At 49.2% G+C, this 25498-nt stretch overlaps 1 protein-coding gene across 4 annotated transcripts; it reads left to right on the top strand.

Moving 5' to 3' along the window:
* Positions 1–1667: 1667 nt before the first annotated feature.
* Positions 1668–25441, top strand: ILKAP (ILK associated serine/threonine phosphatase). Of its 4 annotated transcripts, XM_032355333.1 has the most exons (12): positions 1668–1823; positions 10403–10468; positions 10941–10997; positions 14186–14305; positions 15605–15731; positions 17860–17966; positions 18324–18417; positions 18699–18786; positions 20082–20203; positions 23040–23159; positions 24875–24956; positions 25172–25441. In XM_032355333.1, the coding sequence occupies exons 1-12, from the start codon at positions 1769–1771 to the stop codon at positions 25313–25315; spliced, it is 1182 nt and encodes a 393-aa protein (XP_032211224.1). In that variant the 5' UTR covers positions 1668–1768; the 3' UTR covers positions 25316–25441. The 4 variants fall into 4 exon arrangements, with proteins under 4 accessions (XP_032211224.1, XP_032211225.1, XP_032211228.1 ...); XM_032355334.1 differs by lacking the exon at positions 10403–10468; XM_032355337.1 differs by lacking the exon at positions 1668–1823 and having other exon boundaries at positions 10405–10491.
* The last annotated feature ends 57 nt before the right edge of the window (positions 25442–25498 follow it).

The following is a 25498-nucleotide window of genomic DNA, read 5'->3' as shown; positions in this document are numbered from 1 at the left end:
ATTTGAGGCATTTTTGAGACATGCAAGAGGTATCATTCTCTCGTACTTATTTGAACCAAAAGGCAAAAGTGCCTCAAATTCAACATGTCCCAACTGGAACCATTCTCTGCTACTTACTGAACCATTCTCTGGTACTCATTTGAACTCATGATCTGGAGCTGGTATGAAATATAAATTAATAACCCATGTTCAGATGAACAGTAATTCAAGGCCAAGTGTGGAGGAAATTGTCCAGGGAGGAAGTACAGAATGAAGAAGACCCAGGATCTAGTCTTAAAGAATTCCATCCCTCGTAGCCAGGCAGAAGGTGTTGGGCCTGCGAAGGAAGCAGAGACAGAGCCACCAGAGAACAGGAATAAAACCAGGAGAGTGAGGTGTCTCACAAGCCAAAGGGAAAGAGGCCACCAGTGTTAGTACCGCTGGGAGTCATGGAAGATGACTGCAAAGGTCAGTTCCATCTAGCAACAGAGTAGAAAGTCAGAGGAGGTCTTAGTGGGAGCTATTCTGGAGATGTGGTGAGGTCAAGCTGGGTTGGGGTCAGCTGCCCTGTGCAGGGGTGGCAAAGGGAACAGGAGACTGTGAGTATTGTCAGAGTATTTCTGCTGTGAGGGAGGAGGAGGCAGGTCCTCTCTGAAGGGTAAGAAGAGAGCAGTGAGGTTTCACACACTGGTGAGTGACCTGTGGTACTGAAGAGAGGCATGGAGGCTTGCTGGGCCCTGCAGAGTCCCCACACCAGACCTAACGAGAAACACATCTGCAGGGGAAACAAGCTGGGTTTCTTACTCAGGGGCAGCACTGAGGGAGACCACTGCCCTGGGACACCTAGCTAGAGGGATTCCGGAAAGTCCTCAGGAGACGGGGGTTTGTGGCCGGCAGTTTTGCGGAACACTAAGGATGCAGAGCTTTGCTGGGGATTGGGTGTCAGCAATTCCTGGTGGGGATGCCTTCGTCAAACTTATCTAAAAGGCGGGAGACCCGGACAAAGTTCACTCGTACTGGGCAGGACTGAGGGAGGTCCGGTCACTCGTGGCTTGGACTGCGCTCCAACATTTTGTGTGTGTTCGGACACGATAAGCACGGCCTCCTTTTCTTCGTCAGTCGAAGGCAGATGTCCACGTTCCCTCGAACTGCGTCCATTCAGCAGGAGGACGCCAAGGCCTTGCTGTGTGCCCAGCCGGCAGAGTCACCCGCTGTTCCTCGGGGCACCTCGTGGAAGCGCCCTCTTTCCCGCCCGCCACCAGCAGGCACGGGCGTGTACGGGTCGAGGGAAGAGCCCTGCACCCTGTGTTTTCCGGGGCCGCCTCGGCTTCTCTGTGTCCACAGCGGGCCAAGACGCGGGCCTGCCGAACCGGTGTGAGGACGAAGGGACCGAAAGCCTTCCGGGACATCAGGGCCCGCTACGCTGCCACTGAGCTCCGACAGTTTCTTTCCCACCCGCCTTCTAGAAACAGGACGCGCGGCCAAGCGAGGGCAATTAGGGCCGGCCCATCCGCCTGCAGGGAACGTGGCGGCCGCTGCATCGCCTCCGCCCACCCAGGCGAAGACACCCTGCGCGCACGCGCGCCGCCCTACCCGCTAGCGCGCAGGACTCTGGGGCGGCCAGGCCACGCCGCGCGCCGATTGGTGGGGTGTCGGGCCCGCCTTCGGGTGATTGACGGCGCCCGGGCTGCCACCGCCCCGCTGCCGCCGCCGCCGTCGCCGCAGCCGTGCCGCCGCCCGCGGGCTGCGCGACTGCCACCGCCGCCGCTGCCGCCGCCCAGCCTTGGCCATGGACCTGTTCGGGGACCTGCCGGAGCCCGAGCGCTCGCCGCGCCCGGCTGTCGGTAAGCGGGTGGCCGCCCGGCCGGGAGGGGAGGACAGGCGGCGGCGGCCTGGAGGCCCGCGGCGCCTGAGGCGGGCGGCGGGGCGGAGCGGGGGCGAGCGCGGCCTGCCCCGGGCCCGGCCGGCGGGCCTCCGTCATGTCTGCCGCGCACGGGGGAGGCCGGGCTTGGGAGCGGGCCGCGGGCCGTAGGCGGCCGCGTCCTTTTGTGTGCGGCCCGCACGTGCGGCGGCGGAGGACGGCCGGCTCGGCCCAGTCCCGCTCCCGAGCCCCGGCGCCCTCGCGCGCGGTCCGGCTCCGCGCCCCGCGGCCTTCCGGTCGCCCCCCGCCGCAGTCCCCGCGGGCGGGACGGCCGCGGGGCTGCAGGCGGCTTTGTGCTTACCCCGGCGCCGCGGCCCCCGCCGGCGTCATCCTTCGTGTCTGAGGCCCGAGGGGAGGGCTCGTCCTCTGCGGTTTTAGCATTTTACTTTTCGCAGTAGTTCTCTCTCGCGTCCGCGGCCCCCAGAGGAGGAGCTCTAGCGCAGGTGCGCGGGTCCGCTGGGCGCCGGGCCTGGGCCGGTGCGTGGAGCCCACGCGCGAGCAGCCTGGGACCAGGCCTTTGTTAGCACGGTGTGCCCAGTGCGCTGCGCTCGCTGCGGGTTTCACTGTGCGGGACTTCCTGGCACTTGCCCACGCTCGACTTCCAGCGGACGCTGCCCAGCAGGTCCGCAGTTCTGAGCCCATCTCGGCGGCAGACAACCTGGAAAAGTTTAAAAGCAAGTTCAGGTTTCCAGGCTCCCCTCCGCCCACGAGATCGGAAAGCCTCAAAGGTAGGGCCCTGGATGTGTGTTATTCAGTCCCCGGGGGATCTCGACTGGCCCGCTCCGCAGGAGCCTGGAGATCGTGGGATTGGAAGCCAGTGTTGGACGGAACCAGAAGGGGAACAAGATCCGGCCTCTGCTTTCAAAGAGCTGACGTCTAAATGCAAGTGGTTATAATTAAAACTGGCAAAAGTTAAGGACTGTGGGAAACACGGAGCGCCTGGAGGAGTGTTTGCAGTCTGTCCAGGAAGAGTGGGGAAGGAGGCGGTGCTGGAATTGGGCCTCCGACGATGGGTAGACTTGTGCTGTGCAAAGATTCTAGGCCCGGGAACCGTGTGGTGGGGTTGTTAAGCCCTCTGGATTGCAGGAGCGTTGCACGGGGCCTGGATTCTGCTTGGGTGTGAACAGCCTCGCCAGGCTTTTGGGGCCATTATTCCCAGTAATGGTAGTTACTCTATCCCCGCTCACCACTCTGATGGTACAGAAACATCTGAATAATTGTCTGTGAGCCATTCACTTTCTAAATTGTTCTAGTTGTGGCTAAAATTGTTTTGCCTGTAGGTGGAAACTCTGGCTTTGTGAACACCGTCTTTTTTTTAACCGTGTTGATGGAGTATACCTTCTTTCTCTGAGTATGTTTGGGGCAGAGTTTGGATTTGCAGATGTGCATGTAAGCCTATCATTTAAAGAAGTAAGATCTCCATAACTTTTTATCAGAAATTAATTTGTCTGCTTAGGAGAAGCCACCCTTTATATGATGCAAAATCTGACAGCTCCTAACTCTTACAAGTTGGTACTTGGCAGCCTATCACTGAAAACAGTGAGTGGAGAGGGTGTCTCCAGCCCTGCCTGAGATGCCAGGGCAGCAGAGGGACTGCACAATGTTTAAAACCCCGTTCCCTGGAAAGTGGATTAGTGAACTGCTCCTGGGATGGGCACTGATGCCATCACAGGCCCTGCTTGACTGAGCTTTTTTTTTTTTTTTTTTTTTAAATAGCTTTAAAAACAAAGAAGGCGTGCTTTCTGAATTAGTAGATGATAGGAAGCTGAGCGGGATAAGTACTAAAGTGAGTGACAGAGCTGGGATCCCAGGTTATTTTGACGCGCAGTTAGTTAATACCGACAAGATGAGATTTAACAGGTTAAAAAAATCGTTTGAAGAAAAACAGAATGATTTCACAATCTTGTGAAAAAAACCCTGATTTTTGAAAAACTAGGTTAAGCCATACTTTGTTTCAGAAAGTTGATGATACTGGTTGATAAAATTAAAAATGGAACAAATGAAAGGAAAATAAGGTTTTCCTTATTTTTTGGTTTCATAAAGTGGTTGGAAAGATGAGCAAAACTGCACCATTGTGACCCTCACACATGATGTACAGGTGCTCATGTTGTGAGTACTAAAGACCTAGTCATTTTCACAGTCTCAGAGAGGAGTGGTTTTGGACATGTAATCAAACTGCCTTGAGATCCACTAACTGCCTTCTGTGACTCTTCCCGCATCTGTAAAGTAGGACTGCTGCCTCCTACTGTTAGTACATGTGTTATAGAGTACTGCATGCTTGGTGCTACGGAGTACTGCGTGCTTGTTGCTGCACAGTACTATATGCTCGGTGCTACAGAGTACTACATGCTTGTTGCTACAGAGTACTGCATGCTCAGTGCCACAGAGTACTCCATGCTCGGTGCTACAGAGTATTACATGTTCAGTGCTACGGAGTTCTACAAGCTCAGTGCCACACAGTACTGCATGCTTGGCACTACACAATACTACTACATGCTCGGTGCTTAGCGTACGTGCTGCACATGGTCAATGCTTAGTAGATGCTAGTGCTTAGATGTTAGTATATGAGCTGTTAACTTTAACAGCTATTTAAAAGGAAAAAATGGGGACACCTGGGTGGCTCAGTTGGTTAAGCGGCTACCTTCGGCTCAGGTCATGATTCCAGCATCTTGGGATCGAGTCCCACATCGGCTCCTTGCTTGGCGGGGAAGCCTGCTTCTCCCTCTGCCTCTGCCTGCCATTACGCCTTCCTGTGCTCACTCTTTAGCTCTCTCTCACAAATAAATAAATAAAATCTTTTAAAAATAAATTAAAAAAAAATAAAAGGAAAAAATGCACTCTGAACTGGATTTTGTGAGTGTCTAAAGGGAGGAACTTTCATACTGCTCAGATTACATCAAGTATATTTTGTTCTTTGATTTTTGTTTTAAATATTCCATCTAGGGGCACCTGGGTGGCTCAGTGGGTTAAGCCTCTGCCTTCGGCTCAGGTCATGATCTCAGGGTCCTGGGATCGAGCCCCGCATCAGGCTCTCTGCTCAGCAGGGAGCCTGCTTCCCCCCTCTCTCTCTGCCTGCCTCTCTACCTACTTGTGATCTCTCTCTCTCTGTCAAATAAATAAATAAAAAATCTTTAAAAAATAAATAAATAAATAAATAAATAAATAAATAAAATATTAAAAAAAAATAAACATTCCATCTAATGTTCTTGCCTCCAAGCCTCTGGATTTTTATGGTCTGAACAAAAATGTAAAAGGAATGCATTAAATGTTTTCAGATTTTGTGCTAAATGAGTAGTTTTCACGCCAGCATTTATAGATTTGATTGCTGAGGGAATCAAGTTTTTGTATGTTGAGAGTTGACCTAAACGAGTAAGTATGCCCATTTCAGACAGGAATGAAAACTCTCTGCTCTGTCACACTCCCTAAAAGTGCTACCTTGATGTCTTTAAGATCAACAGCTTATGCTTGATAAGTTAAAGGTGTCCTTTAAGGTTACTTTGATAGTAAGTTGGTTTCAGTTTTATAGGGTGGTTCTTTCACTTACTTAGTTGCTACACCACCGTACTTTAAAACTGCTTTTCAGCTCTCAGAACTAAGCAATTACTGCAGGGTAGGCCATCTTCAAAATACTTCTTTCCAAAAAAACCCTGGAGATCTAAATAGAAAATAAAGTTTAAGATACTAGAAAAAAACACTAATTGTAAAATTTCAGGAGTAAGCAAGAAAAAACTCATAAGAAATTAAAATGGATTTTAACTATGTAAAAATTAAAGTTTCTGCAGGACAAAATACCACAAAGCAAAAGACAAACAAAATAATTTCATAGGGGCATCTGAGTGGCTCAGTAGGTTAAGTATCTGCCTACAGCTCAGGTCGAGATCCCAGTGTCCAGGGATAGAGCCCCACATTGGGCTCCCTGCTCAGTAGGAGTCTGTTTATCCTTCTTTTTCTCTCAAATAAGTAAGTAAGTTTTTAAATTATCTGTAATTTTTTAATAGCTCTGAGGGATGTGAACCCTCTTCTTCTTCTTTTTTGAGAAAGAATGAGCAGGGGGGAGAAGCTGAGGGAGAAGCAGACACCCTGCTGAGCAGGAATCCCCAACGGGCTCAATCCCAGGACCCTGAGATCATGACCTGAGACCAGTGCAGCTGCTTAGCTGACTGAGCCACCCAGGTACCCTTAAGTAGGTAAAGTCTTAAAAAAAAAATGATTTCGTACACATACAAATGATCCCTAATAAATGAAAGGCTCAAACACATCAGTAAGAAAAAGACAGGTAGCCCATTTGAAATTGTCAAAAGCTATATGTATCCTGGAAGTTTATGGAAGAAGAAATGCAAATGACCAGTCAGTTAAAACCAGTGCTTAGCTTCCTAAGTCACTGAGGAAAGGAGTAGCAAATCAGTGATGCACCATGTTTTTACCCAGCAGATTAAAAATGGGCATCATTGTGGTGAGGATGGAGAGAAGTAGACATTCTCATAAAGTGTGTTGGGGGTAGACATTCCCACCACTTTTTGGAAATAGTTTTGGACATCTATTAGATTTAAACCATTTATATGCTTTGACCTAGCAGTCTAGCAGATTAAGTAGGGATATATACGTAAAGTTGTTTACTGTGGCATTATTGTCATGTGAGAAACTGGAATCAGCCTGCGCGCTCATCAGTAAGGGGACTGGACTAGTGTCTGGCAGTGCCTCCCACGCAGATCAGAACATAGCTGTTGGGAGGAGTAATTAGACCCAGACGTGCTGGCCTGGAATGTTCCCAGAGGGCTCACATGAATAAGGGTATAAGGAGAGTGTTATGTATAGTGTGCTTCTGCGTCTTAAAGAGTAAAATGCATGTACACAAGTGCATCAGTTTAGGAGAAGGTGGAACATACCCACTCAACTGTGGTGGGGAAGGGGAGCTTTTTCTAAAGCCTCTGTGGTATTTGGAGGCGGTACATTGCTTTTGTAGTTGGAAAATTCAGGTATAAAGAACATTTTGGCAAAATATGTGATTTGTACATAGCAGCCTTTAGCCAAAGTGAATATAATCAACCCAAGAGTATTTTTCTCAGCACAGTATATAACTTTCAGTAGACTTAGCTTCAGAATATGGAGAACTCCGAACAGAACAGAACAAACCGAGATGACCTTAACTGTAATGAAAAATGGTCTTCAGTCTTGTTTTATTCTTTATTCGGGTCTTATATTTAGAATTCAGGGGGCCTTCCTCCAAAGTTTTGGGTCCTAGTTACACTTCGTCTAATTATTGCTGACCCAAATACTTTGGATTACTGTTTATCCAAAATAGAATGTTAGGTTCTGGCCATTCAGACATTTCCATTATAGGGTCTATCACCTACAGATACATATTTTTTAAGATTTTATTTTTAGGGGCGCCTGAGTGGCTCAGTGGGTTATAGTCTCTGTTTTTGGCTCAGGTCATCATATCAGGGTTCTGGGATTGAGCCCCGCATTGGGCTCTCTGCTCAGCAGGGAGCCTGCTTTCCCCCCACCCCACCTGCCTCTCTGCCTACTTTAGATCTCTGTCAAATAAATAAAATCTTAAAAAAAAAAAAGAGAGATTTTTAAGTAATCTGTACACACAACATGGGGCTAGAACTCAAAATCCCGAGATCAAGAGTTGCATCCTGTACTGACTGAACCAGCCAGGTGCCAGATTTTTATTTATTTATTTATTTTTTAAGAATCCAAATACAGGCTATTCTAAGAGATCCTTTCAGTGATGCAAAAAGTATTCCAGAGATCAAGAACCTTGGGATTATCGACGTAGGATTGTCAGGGTTCAATAAATGGTATGTGGAGGCTGTCTGGCACCTTGTAGGGGCATGGATGGAAACCAGGAAGCCTGGATTTGACTGCCCATTCCTCACTGGCTGTCCCTCAGTTTCACCGGATTGCCTCAGTCTCCTTATCAGTACGGAACTACAGTAACAGTACTCACCTCATGAAACCGTTGGAAGGAATGAGTGCTTTGGAAACAGGTAGAGACGACCGGAATCATGCCCGGCAGGCTGTAAATGTTCATTATTCCTAAGAGCCGTTCTCAGTTGTGACCAATGAAAATGAGACGATCCCGTTGTGTTTAATTGAAATAGCACTTACCGTATTCCAGAGTGTGAAAGAAGAAATGGGGAGGTTCATTCATTTGGCATGAAGAGGTGGGCCCCTATATGGGGACAGTGCTCAGATCGGGGCACTATTCTGAGTGTAGCCAAAGGACAGAGGCCAGGCTGGAAGCCCTATGATGACGAATGCGTGCAGCAACTGAAAATGTCTTCCCTGGGAAGGACGACTTCCTCACTGGACACTGGCAGTGGAGAGACTTGATTGAGGTGGGTGGTTTAATTTGGAAATTAAATCTGACCTGACCCAAGGGTTGGTGGCTGTTCAGGTTGGCCTCCTCCCTGTAATGTTCTCTCTCTCCAAGATGCCCGACTCTCCGGCCCCACTGAAATAGTGTCCTTGCTCTTCATCATCCCATACGGTTCTGAAAATGGGCATTTGATGGTTAGACCCAGCTTGGCTTGGATTCCTCTTGGAAGTGCCCTGCTAGAATATTAGGGCTTCTCGTAGGAGGATAACAGAGTGAGTGAATGGTTGTTCTAAATGCCATTTAATGTCCTTGTGATGCTCCTGTTTGAATACCTCCTGTAGAGTGTTTATGTCACTTGTGAGAAAAATGAAAGTATTGGCAGTTACTTAGTCTGTTTGGAATCCTGAGTGATAACAGTGTAAGTTAATGGAGTAGACATTTCCCATTTGATTAGGGTATAAAGCAGAAGAGTTGCTTTTTGTTAAATCAGGAATTTGTAAGGTATTTAAGATACTTTTGACCCAATAACTCCTGAAGAAATTTCTTTCCTTGGAGTTTCTAAATTTTAAATTAAATTTTTGCTTTTACTTTGTTTTTATTATTTATTTTCTTAAGTAGGCTGCCCGCCCAGTGTGAAGCCCAGCGTAGGGCTTGAACTCAGGACCCTGAGATCAAAACCTGAGCTAAGATCGGGGTTCGAATCCTTAACTGACTGAGCTTCACAGGTGCCCCTAAATTTTTGTTTTTAAAAGAGCAGACTTGGGGGCACCTGGGTGGCTCAGTCGGTTAAATGTCTGACTCTTGATTTCACCTCTCAGGTCATGGTCTCAGGGTCGTGAGATTGGCCTGTGTGGGGCTCCACGCTCAGCACTGTCTGCTTGTCCTTCTCCCTCTGTTCCTCCCACTGCTCTGTGCTTGTGCGCTTTCTCTTGCTCTCACATGAGTAAGTAAACAAATAAAATCTGTTTTTAAAAAAGTAGAATTGCTATCCAGCTCATTTCTACTTAGAGGCAGAGGGTTGATGTAGCCGGGGCTTTTGGAGCATACAGTTGAGCTGGTTTTTAAATGAGGATGTTTCTGTACTTGAACTCAGAGGAAGGTGAGGTGGGACAAACTTCATAGGATCGGAGTGTGCATGCCTAAATCTTCAGCCCTTTGTTTCTCCCATTTTCTATGTATCAGTTCCTGTATTTAATAGCTTAAACAGAAATTTTTGGGAAAGCTGGAGAATAAGGAGTGGTTAAATTTTATGTGGAAAGGGATAATTGAGTAAAAAACATTTAAGACCGGTCCTCTTAGTGTATAAATCTTCAGGTTTTTAGATTTAAACAATTTCCCTGGCTTTCTTCTGAGTTTAGGTTGGAGTGTCCGAAATTCCTCATTTTCTCTATACGTAGTAATTAAGTGGGCACTGTGTGGGGATGCCAAGTCCACACAGATTTGCTTCCATCAGCCTTTTACCTCTGAGCTCGTTGTTTAAGATTCTAGTGGGTGGGTGCTTCAGAATGCTGTTGAAATCGGACTTTCTAAGACCACAGATCTTTGGTCAGATAGCAATCCCTCTGTCTTTGACCTTTTTCTTTTTTTTTTTTTTTAAAACATTTTATTTATTTATTTGACAGGCAGAGATCACAAGTAGGCAGAGAGGCAGGCGGGGGTGGGGGGGGGAAGCAGGCGCCCCGCTGAGCAGAGACCTGACGTGGGGCTCAATCCCAGGACCCCGGGATCATGACCCGGGCCGAAGATAGAGGCTTTAACCCACTGAGCCCTCCAGGCATGCCTGTCTTGACCTTTTTTCTGGAAGGACCATGTAATTGTTTTCTTGTTCTAGAACCAGTGTTTTTCTTCCCAGGATTCATTTTCTTAAAAAGGTTTTTCAGTGTTTGGTGCTTACGGGAATGAAATTATTGAGAAAAATACTTGTTTTCCTCAGGATACCCAGTGGCCCTTCAGATGCCTGTTGGGTCATCTTTCATTGCCTTTATGTTGACTGTAACTGTTGGAAGCAAATGTCTTTGTTAAGTAGCTGCTGAGAAAATACTCTGTAGAATTTGGTCCAGTGAGGAGGAGAAGGTTTGAGTTTTAATAGCAGACCTCTCAGAAGGCCTCCCCCTCTGAACCCACCGTCCTGGCCGATGACTGGATGCTGTCTAAGCAGGCGCTCTGTGTTGTAGGCAAAGAAGCTCAGAGGGGACCTCTGCTTTTTGATGACCTCCCTCCGGCCAGCAGTACTGACTCAGGTACAGTCTTCAGGCTCTCCCAGGTGTGTGTCAACGTGTCATCCTGGGGTTGTAGTTGTCTGAATCTTTGTCCCTTTCCCCCATTTTCAACACACAGATGTTTTAGGTGTTGGACTGTCTTAAGTTTTGAATCCATGGCATCAGGTAAGGCAGAAAAATCCGCTAGTTGCTGGCCCTGAGGAACTGCGTAAAAATGTTGAGCAGTTTTCTCTGGTTCATTTGAGTGTTTATTTTACTAGCTGAAATAAGGTTTAACTCTTTCCGGCAGATATTTGTTTCCTTTGAATTGAGAGGACCTTAAAATAATATAGGTTCGAGACATTACTTACCGAAGTATGATTTGCCACTGGATTGACACGAGAGGTTTTGAGTTTATTTCAATGACCTGCATAGGTGTCCTGGTGGGATGGGTTCTGAAACTTGAGCCTCACCCGGGTTCTGTGGGCTCACTGAGTGTTCTGCTGTGTTTCAGGGTCCGGGGGACCTTTGCTTTTTGATGATCTCCCACCAGCCAGCAGTGGCGATTCAGGTAAGTGGCTGGGAAGAAGTTTGATGTGTCAGTGGGAGTAATACACAAAAAAATTATTCTTATGTAAGATGTACTTATTAATAGATTTTAACAGGGTTTAGGATTATATTAAGTATGGCATAAGATTTATTAAAATAAAAAATACATAGGCAGCATCAGGTGGAAGCGAAAAGATTATATACTGCATCACTTTTTGGTGATTATTTTTTACTTGGGGTTCAACCTCTTGCAAATAACTTTAAGAATTAAGAATTTAGTCATTTACTTTGAACTTTGTTATTAACAAAAAACAATTATCTCAAGAGTTTGCCTCTGCCTCTGTCTGTTCCTGATAGACTCAGATATATTCAGCAGAAGTATCTGACATATGAAAGAGTTAAAAAACTTTCAATATCCCTGAACCTGTAAATACAGACGGTCTTCTCTTTTATGGTACTTGTATTAAAAAGACTTTGATCTTAAGAAAATGAAATCTGGGGCACCTGGGTGGCTCAGTGGTTAAGCCGCTGCCTTCGGCTCAGGTCATGATCTCGGGGTCCTGGGATCGAGTCCCGCATCGGGCTCTCTGCTCAGCGGAGGGCCTGCTTCCCTCTCTCTCTCTCTCTGCCTGCCTCTCTGTCTACTTGTGATCTCCCTCTGTCAAATAAATAAAAATAAAATCTTTAAAAAAAAAAAAAAATGAAATCTGAATGACACTGGTTTAGTGACTGGTACAGACCACATGCAGGAATTTCTTGAAATTCAAGACTTTAGTTGATTATTTTCAGTCAGTCCTTACAGTTCTCAAGAATCTCTTTATTGAGCTGAGTTCATTTTTGTCAAGCCTGTTAACACTGGTTGCACTCACCTATAAATATGTTTTCCTCTTTACGTCCCAGTTAGGGAGAGGGAAGAACAGAGCAGATTCCTGTTGCTTGTCACCACGACGAATCTGTTATTCCATGTACTCACTGAGCGCTTCTCACAGGGAATTCCCCCAGGTCGGGGCAGGGCCGCGGGCACGGGCCCTGCAGTTGGGGATGCAGGCTGTGTGGTTTCCTATGCAGTTATCTTCTGGTGTAAGAACCTTCCTTACGTCATCAAGTGGAACACTTGCTGCTTTTTAAGTAGACTTTTTTGTGTTACTAATTCATTACATAAAAATCAGGATTAATCTAGAATGTATGGATTAAATTAGTATAGTTCCTATATTTAGAAAAAGTTATTATAACCATCATACACAAGAATTCTCAGGTCTTCAGGCCTGTGGGCCCATGCTAAAATTGTACAGCAGTCTCACACAATTAAGCCCAAAACCTTCCCAATAAAGACAGTTTTCTTTCTTTCTTTCTTTCTTTCTTTCTTTCTTTCTTTCTTTCTTTTTAAGATTTTTATTTATTTATTTGACAGACAGAGATCACAAGCAGGCAGAGAGGCAGGCAGAGGCGAGGGGGAAGCAGGCTCCCTGCTGAGCAGAGATCCCAATTTGGGGCTCTATTCCAGGACCCTGAGACCATGACCTGAACTGAAGGCAGAGGCCTTAACCCACTGGGCCACCCAGGCGCCCCAGTATTTTTTTTTAAGATTCTGTTTATTTGGGAGACGGCATGCGGGAGCAGAGGGAGGAGCAGAGGGGAGAAGCAGGCAGGGCTCAATGCCAGGATGCTGAGATCAAGACCTGAGCCAAAGGCAGGCACTTAAATGACTGAGCCACCCAGGTGTCCTAAATAGTATTCTTATAATGAAAGTTAATATGTGCCAGCAGGGTTCTTAACAGATTTAATAAAAGAAAGAAATTTACTATAGCTATGTCTTAGTTCTTCATAGGGCAAAAGACAGTCAACTAGTAACAATTTAGAAGATTTTAGCACCATTAGTAACAGGCTTGATTTTTTCGGATACAGAATCTAACCTTGCATCCAATGTATTGGGTTTTTTGAGAAGACATAGTCACATTTACAAAAATCAGCTACATTTTGGCCATAAAGTAAGCCCCAATAAAGAAACTGATTTCATACACAGACCATATTCTCTGACTTCACTGTGATTCAGTCAGGAGTCAACAGCAAAACTGTAAAAATGTCTCTGTTTTGCAAGTTAAAAGAGAGGAAGATTGTTGTCCGTCCACACTGGGAAGGCTGGAGCAAGCAGTAAGTGACAGCAGGCTACCAGACAGACCTCTGGGGCAAGCGTGTTGGAAACATTCGTGAAATCTTCTCCATTAGTATGCCCCATTATGTGGGAAAGGACACACGTGTTAGGTTCTACTGTTGCAGACATCCGTCCTTTTGCAAGTAATTGACTCTTCTTGAGGGCAGGGACATTTTCTTCCCTTTTCTTCAGAGCCCAAAAATGTCTAGCACATGGTAGTTGAGTAACGGTTGCCTGCTTTCATACTGAGATGCGGAGAATATAGAGAGCCCCTTATTAAGACCATGGCTGCCGTTCATGGGATACGTGGTGAACCAGGCACCGTGATAAATGCTTTACATGCCTCGTCCCCATCGGTTTTAAAGCCACCTTCCAAGATGACAGTATTCTCCCTGGGTCACAGATGAAGAAACTGAGGCTGGAAGGTGAAGTATCTTGCCCGGAGGCACACCTCCGTGAGTGGCAGGACTGGGACTTGAAATGAGACTTTTCTCCTCCCCAAACGGGCTCACACTGCAGCGCTCTTAGCATTGGCTTTGAGCACGGTTCATCCCTCCATACCCATGAACGGCCTCTGCAGTCCTATTTTGCCTTTCATGATACTAGCAATTCCTGAAGCCGGATGTTTGCCTCCTGTTAACCCCCTTCTGGCACTTACTACTTTTTTGACTTCCTGAAGGTGTGTCACTTGGCAGATTTTGGGAACTTCCTTCTTGATAGTAAGAGCCTGAGGTCTGAGACGTGTGGGTGCCATAGCCCCAGGCCGTGGGCTCTGGGTTTACCACTGAGAACCCTCCATGACCAGTCCGCTTACAGTGGGTCTGAGCAAGACCTTGGTCGTGACCTGTGCTTCCCCCATTGGTGCCCCAGGCACACTGCCCCGCCCCTCAAGGTAGCAGCCTGGAGCCCTGCGCCTGCCTCTCTGTCCAGGCTCCTACACTGTGTCACTGTGTCATGTTGTCTCTCAGGGGGTGGGGAAGGGGGGCTTGTGGCTGGCAGCTGGGGACTTTCCTGCCCACCTACAGCTGTGTCTCTCTCTGGCTTTTCCTTGTGTCCAGGTCCTCTCGACACTGCAATGTCCCAGATGGTAAAGAGCGAAGAGAAAGGAGCAAAGAGAAAAGCCCCCGAAGGAGAGAGGAATGGCAGTGAAGAGCTTGTGGAAAAGAAAGTTTGTAAAGGTTTTCACACAGCTTGAAAACAAATGTATTAGCCTTCCTATTTTAAAACAACCCAGAGCAAACCCGAGTTCCGCTTTCCCATTTATGGTGCTTCCTTTTTGTGTCTATACTTAAGAAGCCAGTAGGGTTCCCTCTTTGCAGATGGACCTCCCAAGTTTACTTTTGCCTCTGCTGCTTTCCCCATTTGTGTGTGACCCTCCCTTTGGTCAGACATGAAACCCACATTTGTTCAAGGGTGGAAACACCAGGTGGACTTGACTTTACCTTCTCTAGTGAACAGTTGGCTTACTGACCACCACCTTCTCCCTGACCCTGTCTTTGCTCCCAGCCTGCTGATGAGTGCCCCGAGGTCGGTGATGAGTTTAGTAGGCAGCATACCAGGAGAGAGCCTGAGGCTGGAAAAAGCAGTTGGAATTCATCCTCAGCTTTGTGACTTGTCAGAGTAGAGAAGTGAGAGGTTCCATCAGAGAGAGGTAGCTGTGGGTGCTCAAGCCCGGTACCAGCACAATTCATCCCCTGCTCCAGAGATGCCGGGTGAAAGCCACAGGCATGCAGGCCTGGCAGCTGTGCGAGAGACTGTCTAGTGTGCATAAGGACAAGGCCTTGAGCGAGCTTGTGGCTGCCTTAGCCGCAAAGGCACAGTGCCTGCCAGCAACGGCTCTGCAAAAAGTGTTCACTTTAATATTTACGGGGCCCTGCAGTGTCCGCAAACGGCTTCTTCCAGCCTCGCCATCAAATATAGATAGGCTGCTGTGTCTCCGCTGGGCTCTTTCTTCCTCCTTGTCCTCAGGTAGAGGAGAAGCAGCCGTCTTAGCATTTGGGCAAGTTCTTTACCAGTCTCAGGCATGGAAATCGCTATTTTCAGATATCCCACAGGGCATTTGGGATAAACTCTGCTTACTGGCATTTCCCTAAAATTGGAATTTTCTGCCCTCATTAATTCCTGACACGACTAGATTTCTGCGTAATTCCTTGCCGCAGTTCAGGATGACCACACCTTCCCTGCTCTGGTACTAAGGTCTGACGGCCTTAGCTGGAGCCGTTGATAACTAATGTGCCATCGTCTGCCTGCTATTCACAGCAGAGCCCTTGCAAGACTGTCCTCATCCTGCATTGGTCTGGTTGCAGTTACAGGCGTGCAGCTGGGGACACAGATGGCTTGAGAATATAGCTGCTCTGTGTGCACAGCTAGGATGTCACTGAGTAAAACAGCCAGAGTTCCCTCTTACTTGCTCTGGGACTAGGGCTTCTGGTGGGAAGAGCACAGTTTTGTATTGGCTTTTGTTCTCCCTTCCTCAGCCTCCTCAGTGATCTTCGGTTTGAAAGGCTATGTGGCTGAGCGGAAGGGCGAGCGGGAGGAGATGCAGGACGCCCATGTCATCCTGAACGACATCACAGAGGAGTGTAGGCCCCCGTCGTCCCTCATGTGAGTGTCCGTGCTCCAACAGGCCTGGGGGACACAGAGGTCCCTGTCTGATGGGGGTTTGGACTGTGTTCAATTTCTGTTTACTGGAAAGAATGGCTTGTCGCCGGGACTACTTGGTTTGGGGTCAGTGGCTCTCAGCTGGGGTTGGTTTCGCACAGTACTGCCCCTCCCTGACATTTTTGGGTGTCACATGGAGGGCTGTGTGACTGGTATCTGGTGGCAGGGGGGCAGTGGGATGCGGCCGAACAGCCCACAGTGCACAGGACAGCCCTGCAGCAGAGAACTGTACAGCCCCAAGTATGACTCCTGCTGAAGTGAAAGGGAAAGGAGCCTCCATGTTGTGGGTCTTTGGGGTGTGGCCTCTTCCTCAGTATCTAAAGAGCTTCCAGCAGAGAGACTCTGACTCTCTGAGCCAGGAGGCAGAGTGGGAAGCTGCTAATCACAGCACACACGGGAACCAAGGAGAGCTAACGTAATGGGGCCCAAAAAGAGAACAAAAAACAGAAATGGCATCAGGGAGAAGAAAAGCAGGGAGAATTTTCCTGCCCCTTTGGATAAGTTCTTAGGCATGGAGGAAAGCCATCAGAAGGTGGGACATCAAGGTGTGTCCTATCGATTTAAATGAACATGCATGATACTGACATGTACAGTTGGTTACATAGTCTGTGCCCCATCAGGTTTCCGTCATCATATCATCTGTGTGTTATATTTACTGACACCAGTTGGTCCTTAACGGGCAGTGTGCCAGAGCCATGGCTGCTGGTGGCTTTTGTCTGGGCAAGGAAGTGAGGTCCCTCCCTGCAAAGCATCCGCTCATGGGCCAAGGTGACTGTATACGTACGTCCGCTCACAGTTGTCCAGCCGCCCTTGCTCACCTGGAGTGTGCTTGGAGTTAACTTCTGCAGCCAGGAAAGGGACTTGGAGAGCCCCAGGGGAGTGGACCTCATTGGGATCACCAAACATTACTGAGCAAGTATCATGCCTAAGAGAAGGGTTCAGGGTTAAGAACCCGATGAAGTTGTGTTTTCATGGCCCAGGATGCCTCCGTTCAAAAGGAACTTGGAACATGTTTAAAAAGCAGTTTTGCACGGTAAATGCCGTTTCTCATAGGTGTTTTCATTTTTCCTTCTCAAAACAGTTCAAGTCACTAATGGCATTTGTTCGATATATGCATGTTTTCTGGCAAAATTTGGAAGAGGAATAGGGATAGGATAAAAGCAGTAAGATGGGCCTCAAGAATTAGATGTTGGGTCAGTCTGAGCAGTAATTCTGGAATTACCCTCTGTTCTCTTAGTTGTTTCTCATTGTCTTGGATTAGTAACTGTTTTATCGAGTATGTTAGCATTTCAAACTAAATCTGATTTAAATAGAAAAAAGTTTATTCTTCAGTGAAAGATCGGTTAAGAGAGCTCGATATTTAAAAAACATTTATTTTTTGTTAAAAAATGTGTTAACAAATGTTTAAAAAAAATGTGAGTCTTCCAACTCCTTTTTTATTATTTTTAAGTAATTTCTGTCCCCAATGTCAGGTTCAAGCCCACAACTGTGAGATCAGAGTCATACACTCTTTGGACTGAGCCAGCCAGGCACCCTAATTTTCATGGTGTTTTAAATTAAAAGTTGAAAACTTGGGGCTCCTGGCTGGCTCATTCGGTGGAGTGTGAGACTCTGGGTCTCAGGGTCGTGAGTTTGAGCCCCATTAAATCAATAAACTAAAAAAAAAAAAGAAAATACCATCAAAATTATTTCAACATTTGTCCCCATTAGTGCTGTGTCCTTTTTAGTCACTTGGGACAGTGTGGTGTCTTACCAGGGGACATCCTCTGTCTTGTGAATGCTGACTGTTTGAGAAAGATATAGAGGCGTTGGGGCACTTGGGTGACTCAGTCATTAAACATCTGCCTTCGGCTCAGGTTGTGATCTCAGGGTCCTGGGATCGAGCCCCATGTCGGGCTTCCTGCTCAGCGGGGAGCCTGCTTTTCCCTCTGCCTCTGCCCCTTCCCCTGCACACATGCACTTTTCTCTTGTAAATAAATAAAATGTTAAAAACAAATAAAAACATTTAGCGCCTTAGTGGTGAGGAGCAGTCTTTGTGAAAATCTCGGTAACCATCAGTTCATTCTTCCAGTACCCGGGTTTCATATTTTGCTGTTTTTGATGGACACGGAGGAATTCGAGCCTCAAAATTTGCTGCACAGAATTTGCATCAGAACTTAATCCGGAAGTTTCCTAAAGGTGGGACTGAAAAGTGGATCGGTTTGGGTCCCTCTTGGTGTGTGTTTGTGTAAATGAGGAAGATGGGCGGCATTGGAGAGTTCTTAGTGGCTCTATGAAGGTGGGGCCAGAGGCGCGTGGGCTCTGAGGTGAGCAGGTGGTGGTCGCAGAGAGTGTCTGATGGCACCTTGCATGGAGAGTTTGCGTGGGGGTATATATCTTGCCTTCACGCTCAGGAGATGGTAGACCAAACTCAAATGACCCTGTCTCAGAGGTGGGGAAGCAGAGATGTTCTTGGTCACAGTACAAAAACAAAACGGCAGCAGGGGGAGAATTTCTTCTTCCTGAGAGTTTGTCATCTTGTTCGTTCTGTAATAGGAGATGTAATCAGTGTAGAGAAAACCGTGAAGAGATGCCTTTTGGACACTTTTAAGCATACTGATGAAGAGTTCCTTAAACAAGCTTCAAGCCAGTAAGTGTGACCTCGTAAAGATGTGTGAGTGGGGTGTGCTTGTGTGTGGTTTTCCTTAAACACAGTTTAGGTCTTCTGAAGTATTGGTGCTCGCTGTCTGAAAAATTCCTTGCACTGAGTAAGCTCTTGTACTGCTGACTGACCCTGAAACAGTAAAAAAGAAAGTTATCCAGCAGCTTCCATGTTGAAGTGTAAATGACACTGACCATTCAGCTCTGAAGTGCATCTCCAAGCTGCCAGCCTGTTGGAGGTGGCCATACTTGTGACGTGTGTCCCTGCAGGAAGCCTGCCTGGAAGGATGGCTCCACTGCCACGTGCGTTCTGGCCGTAGACAACATTCTGTACATCGCCAACCTTGGAGATAGCCGGGTATGTGGCTAGCCGGGTGTCCTGTGCCAGCGCCCCTCGGCCAGCGCGTGTGTGGTGGGACGGATGTGCTGACTGGGGAGAAGTCTGTCGTGCTGTGGGCCTGCTGTGGGGCTGCTGCCGGGGCCTTTGCAGACTCCACAGTGGTGGGGTGGGGAGCAGCAGCCACGCTCTAGGCACACGCCCGCACAGCGTGCATACACTCTGTCTCTGTGGTGCTGTGGGCCAGCGGCGTGCCAGTTGCTTAAATATTTCCCAGCTGTGTTTCTCTGACCTCAGACAGGAGCCCTTGCCTCTCCAAATCATTGTGATTTCAGGAAAAGTAAAAACTAGTTAGATAAGTGCTAGGTGATATGCCATTTGTCCAGAGCCTTGGCCACTTGGAAGAAAAGAAAACTCCGTTGTTTCCCACTGTGACACCCGTGTCAGCCCCAGTTGTGGAGAGTGACTTCAGGGTGGAGGGCAACACCCTGCAGCCAGGCTCCCACTGCCTGGCCTCCCTTCAGAACCTGACAGTCATTTCCTTGGCCCTTTGTGGCAAGCCTGGTACTCCATCAGTAGCCACAGGGACGGAGTGACCCTTCCCACTCTAGTGGCATCTGCTGACCTGACCCACCCCATCCCCTAGAGTGACTGGTACATAAATGCTAGGCACCGGGGGTGCAGCAGCAAACCTCACAGGCAGTCCCTGTGCGAGTTGGGTTTATATTCTGGTGATTTTCTAGTAAACGGTCCCAGTGCGTATGTTGTATTTAGGCTAAACAACAAGTAACATGTAAAATCAGCAAAAAAAAAAAAGACTTTAGAGTCAGATCCACATTGCTGTGCTGGCTGTGTTCCTGGCTCTGCTCTGTGACTATAGGCATGATACCTATTCTCTTGGCCTCATTGTCCTCCTCTGTAGGACTGGGGTTTTCCCAGAAGTCACCAAGTGAGGCAGACGTGGCCGTGGGGCACACGGAGGCACATGTGGTCACCCCCTCCCCATCTCTGCCTCCCGTGGATTGATGGACCAATTCCACATGGAGGGGCTTTGATCCTCGGCAGGTGCCTCCCTTCTGTGTCACAGGCGAGAAGACAGTCCATGGAGGGGGCATGGTGCTTGGCTGGTTGGGCTGGGACCGGACTTGAGATGCCAGGCAGGGCTTCTCTCCCTGGCTGCTGGGACGCTCCTTTGCTGCTTGAGCCTCTAACGTCCTGTTTTTCAGCAGGAAGTGGACTCTGAAACTCGGCTGTTAAGCTTTGTTTTCCCCTGGTAACTTTAAGTTTCCTGACTGTCATAATCTCTACGTTCCCAGGCAATCCTGTGTCGTTTTAATGAGGAGAGTCAAAAGCATGCAGCCTTAAGCCTCAGCAAGGAGCATAATCCCACACAGTACGAAGAACGAATGAGAATACAGAAGGCTGGAGGAAATGTCAGGTGACGGGCACTGGCGGGTGCTCCCAGGGGGAGGGCTGTACCCTGTGGAGATGGCCAGGGACTTCCAAGGGTAGAACCTTCCATGTAACATTGACTACAGGGAGATGAGGCTGTCCGAGGTCTAACTTGGGGAAGCAGAGGAATGGATATTTCATGATTTCACATTCTGTTCAACTGGGAGCAAAGGAGGGTACCGGAAACATGGCTCCCTGTGTTCACAGAAGAAGAGGCCTGCCTCAAATTCAAATTCTCCATCTGTAGTGTTTTCTCTGTGCCTAGGGACTTTCATAAATGCTATCATTTGTCACACCTGAATAAGCTACAGTTTTAGGGGAATTCTCCAGAGAGGCAGTCTGAAGGGGTGAGGACAGTGGGTGTTTGTAGCACATGCTGAGCATCTCCAGGCTTCCCGGCTGGACGGCCCCGACTGACCAGCTCTGTCCACGGCTCCATTTCACCTCTCCCCATCTCTGACCACCGCATGCTTGTCCTGGCTTAGATCTGCTGTGTCTCCGAGGTAGCTGGTGGAGGTTGGTGTCTTCCCTGAACCGCGGGAAAATTCCACTTCAAGGACACTGTGCTAGGAGTCTGGTCAGAGCGTCCCTTGGTTCATTTTACAGTTTGACCATGAGGATGTTCTCTTCTGTTGGGACAAGAGACCAGTAAGGCACCCGCGTAAGACAGTAGTTGCTTGTCTTTGGAAGGGCAATTCTTCCCTGTCGTCAGTTGTGACTGCCCTAGCCGGGTGCTGGCTGGTTCAGGGCTCTCTGGGGGCCAGTCAGAGCTCTTAGACTTTGTCCAGAAGTTTCTTAGAACCTTAAAATTCTGCTTTTGCCTGACCTCCATGGAGAGATTTTGACATTGACAGTCCTATGGCTGGCAGTTATTTTGTCTCCTGGTCTGTACAGAATCAAGAGCAGGTTCGCGTGCCTTAAAGATGTGCTTAGACAGCATGGCTTCATGTGGGCCCCTCATGGCCAGGAGGGGAGGGAGGCTCCGAGCAGCAGTGCTGGGCTCTGGTTCATCCCTCCCCAGAGGCCAGGACTGGCCGGCTGGGTCTTTTCCACCACACCCTCCCACTTGTATTTTTAATACATTCGTTTGAAAGATTTTGGAAAAAATTTTAAAATAATAGAATAGTTCATTATCAACTGCCTAGAATCAGTAACATTTTGCCCTGCATGCTTTGTGTGCATATGTGAGGCCAGCCCATGTGAAGGTTGGACACCACACCGCAGGAAAGAGGGACTGCGGTGGCTGGCTTCTCTCCTGCCTTGTCTAGATCGCTGTTCCCTAGTTTGAACCCAGCGTCATCTGGTCTGCGCTCAGCTTACCTCAGCCTCCCACTTCCTTGTGGCATGGTGGGCCTTGTGGCATGGGTGTGGCATGTCCCATTTGCCTGCATTCTTTCATGGGTCATTGAAGTGACTTGCGTTGCATTTCCCTTCTGCTGGGAGCCAGGCCTGAAGGACTCAGCGCGGTCAGCTCGTGCCGTCGTGTTCTGAAGTACAGATGGCTGGTTTCTGGGTCCACGATTCCCTGGGCTCCTGCTCTCCCCTGTCCCTCCAGCAGGATGGGGAGCATGAGGCCCGCTCGGATGGGACTCTGCCTGGGAAGCAGGAAGGCAAGCAGCAGCTTCTGTAGTGTGGCTCAGGGCTGCTCCTGTTCTCTCTCTGGGCTTGGCGGCATGAACAGGTCTTTGGGACCTGCCACTCAATCTTGGTAAAACAAGCCAGCTTGGTGACTCACATGGGGGGTCCACACCTGGTGCCTTATCACTTGGTCACTGAAGAAGCCCTCCATTGGATTCTCATGGTGCTTGTGCCCAGTGCTGCTTCTGCCCTGCTGCTGTACCTTTGGCCGCTTTCACTGTTCAGTTCAGGGATCGTGCTCGAGAAGAGTGCTCGGCTGCCCATAGGTGCCAGCAGGTCTGTGGTGACAGCTGTGCCCACAGGGAGGGTGACTTTGTAGCTGCAGTGATGTGCCGGCAGCTACACGGCAGCCCAGGCCAGTGGGGCGTTTCTGGCCGTGCGCACTCATCCGCCTCGCCTTCCAGAGCTCTCGTCCGTGGGAGAACCCCCACAGACCTCTGCCTACAGCGCTGGGTTTTACTGGGCGCTCCCGTGCCTCTTTGTTTGCCTTCTCCTCCGGGTGCACACGATGGTCTGGGGGCCTGTGAGCTTGCTGCTGCCGGAGGCCCCACCAGAATGGTTCCCAGGGCCCCTGAGCCGGGCTCTTTGCCCCGCTCCTAGAACTCTGATGACAGGCACCCCATTTAGAGGGCGCCCTCCAATCTCCGAATGCCTCATTTAGAAATAGAATGGGTGAAAGTGGAATACTGTGCAGAATGCTACAGTTAATCCGGTTTAAATCCTGTCTGTAGCTCATGTGAAGAAAAGCTGCGTCAGAACCTGAAACTCATCACTTTCAGGTGTTTTCCAAGTCTGATTAGGTGTAAATGAACAATAATCTTCCTATTCCAGCTGCTCTTAGTTCTGGCTGCGTGCTCAAATTACCTGAAGGAGCTTTGGGATAAAAACACAACAGGAAAATAAAGCCAGGTCCCAACCCAGTACCATCAAGTCCATCTGGGCTGTGGGCAGGTCAGGTTGGGCTGTGGGCTGTTCCGTCAGGGTGCCGCCAGGCTGAGGCGCCAGACCAGCAAAGATTGGGCACGGACCGTGTAGATACATCTGTGTGGAGGCTGAGAGACGCAGTGCTGGTTAATAATGCGGACCCCGCAGGCTCCATCTTTCCTTCTGCTTAGACGATGCGCTGGAAAGTTCCATGTACCCATGATCTGTCAGATGGAGTCTTTGTGTTTCCCTCCTCTCAGGGACGGTCGTGTCCTGGGTGTGCTGGAGGTGTCCCGCTCCATCGGGGATGGACAGTACAAGCGCTGCGGGGTCACTTCTGTGCCGGATATCAGACGCTGCCAGCTGACCCCCAATGACAGGTAACAGTAGCACAGCAAAGGCACAGGGCCTGGGCACGGGCTCTTGGGTCTCTTCTTGAACCTGGAGCAGGTGGGGACAGGCCTGGCAGGTGAGGGTGGACAGACTGTCATTTCTGCTCTCATGGGCCCCCCAGTCTGGTCCACGAGCGTACATACAAGTGAGTGATTCCGGCACCGCATGTCTGGGGTGCTCTGGGAGACGTGGGGCACATTCTGGTTGGAGGAAGAAGGGCTCTCCAGTAGAGGGAAGACCCACAGAGCCCTTACAGGAGGATGGTGGGACACATGGCCGGGCAGATGCCAGTCATGGAGAGTGATGGAGGAACCATAGCAAGGTGCTCTGGGAAAGGGTTGGGAAGGGTCCCGAGTCTGGTGTGTGCTTGCTGGAGAACCAGGGGTGGTACTGAAGTAGAGCTGGGCTAGGTGGAGAATGAGGGGGCCGTGCCCAGCTGCCTGCTGAGATGGTATCCTGCCCATCCACAGCCTGGGGAAGCCCTCGGCGAGGAGGCCTACTGGCCCTGCTCCCTGTGCCATGTGAGGGGGCCTCCCCATGGCCCTGCCTACCGGGCCTCTCCTGGTCTCTACTCCTGTCTCTGCCTGTGTGGTGGCTGCTGTGCTCTTATCAACCTTAGGGCCTTGGGACACTTCCACCAGCCCCTCTGATTGTCTGAACCGTGCCCCAGGCCCCCTGTTGTATGCACTGTGCTAGCACCCCTGCTCTGGGTTATAGTCCTGGGTTTGTGGGACAGGTCGCTCAGCGTCTGTCAGCCAACTGGAGGGGGCGGGAGCGTGCCTGCTGGGCTCCCATCAGAGGAGGAAGACCAGGACCTGGGTTAGATGAGCAAAGAATGAGGATTCTGCTTCTGCGCTGTGGGGAAGCTCACATCATTCCTCCGTTGTTCAAGGAGCTCCCATGGGAGTCCCAGGGAGGGGCTCTGAAGAGAGCTCATCCTGGTTCAGACAGTGGAGATAGCTGAGTGTTCTCTCTGCAGTCTTGGACTCTCACAGAGCATTCACGACGCCCTTCTATGTAGGTCTGCACTGTCGTGTGGTGATAGGAAGTGTGTGTATTTGCCATAACACATTTTTTACTCCACGATTTTTCTTAAATTCATTTAAGAAAGTGCAACACCTGGTGTTTGGGTTAAACCATAATCATATTATTGGTGATCAGGAGGGTAGTCTCAATTCTGATGGATAATACCCCAGTTGTATTTTTTTTTTTAAGTAGGTTCCTCTCCCAACATGGAGCCCAACATGGGACTTGAACTCACAACCCTGAGATCAAAACCTGAGCTGAAATCAAGAGTCAGACGCTCAACTGATTGAGCTACTCAGGCACCTGTTTTATGGTTTTTTTGTTTTTGTTTTTTCCCTAGCTGTAAATATTTTTAAGTGGTTTCAACTTCCGTGTCATAAAAGTTAAATTGTTTTTTTAAAAAATTCCTGGCTGGGTCACTGGCTTGATTACAGCTCAGGTCATGATCCCAGGGTCATGGGATTGAGCCCTACATGGGGCTCTGCTCAGCATGGAGTCTGCTGAGAGTCTCCCCCTCTCCCACTCCTGCTCCCACTCACACGTCACTCTCGCTCGCTCACTCAAAAAAGCAAATGCCTTAGCCTTTGAGTGCTGGACACGTATTTGTTTTACCTCCACTGTCAGGCTATTTTGTAGTTTGCTGCCACAGCCCATTTCTGCTTCCTCCATGTTTTAGGTTCATTCTGTTGGCCTGTGATGGCCTCTTCAAGGTCTTCACGCCAGAAGAAGCGGTGAACTTCATCCTGTCCTGCCTGGAGGTGAGAGAGCTCCCCAGCGACTGGGAGCTGTGGGAGCTGCACTGGGGGTGTGGAGACGAAGGTGTCCCCTGGGGCACTGGGCCACCCGGAGCTCCCCGCCACGGGGACCCAGTGCCTGCCCCGATGGCAGCTGGGGAGCAGCAACTCCTCGTGGAGAGGCCCTGAGGGTGTGACAGGGATATCCGCTCAGTGGTGCCCCCTCTCCTGCCCGCTAGGATGAGAAGATCCAGAGCCGGGAAGGGAAGCCCACCGTGGACGCCCGCTATGAAGCCGCCTGCAACCGGCTGGCCAGCAAAGCGGTGCAGCGGGGCTCGGCGGACAACGTTACCGTGATGGTGGTGCGGATAGGGTCCCCGTGAGGGCCGGCGGGGCTGGGCGGCATGGCGGTGACCTTGCAGGTTCATCGTGTGTGTGTGCACATTCCGTGTGTCTCGTGTACTCCTGTGGGACTCCCGTGGTTGTAAATAAAGGTTTCTTTTTTTTTTTCTAAGTGTTTTATTTTATTACATTTTGAGCAATTCTTGACCCTTCAAATGTTGTGT

This window comes from Mustela erminea, chromosome 8 (genome assembly GCF_009829155.1).
Source record: "Mustela erminea isolate mMusErm1 chromosome 8, mMusErm1.Pri, whole genome shotgun sequence".
Lineage (NCBI taxonomy): Eukaryota > Metazoa > Chordata > Mammalia > Carnivora > Mustelidae > Mustela > Mustela erminea.
Note: the sequence above shows the minus strand (reverse complement) of the source record. Positions and strands in the feature narration are given on the sequence as shown.

Coding starts and splice junctions, on each gene's coding strand:
- ILKAP (XM_032355333.1), top strand. CDS start 1,769: ATGGACCTGTTCGGGGACCTGCCGGAGCCCGAGCGCTCGCCGCGCCCG. Junction 15,732..17,859: donor AGGCCCCCGTCGTCCCTCAT/GTGAGTGTCCGT, acceptor TCATTCTTCCAG/TACCCGGGTTTCATATTTTG. Junction 17,967..18,323: donor AATCCGGAAGTTTCCTAAAG/GTGGGACTGAAA, acceptor GTTCTGTAATAG/GAGATGTAATCAGTGTAGAG.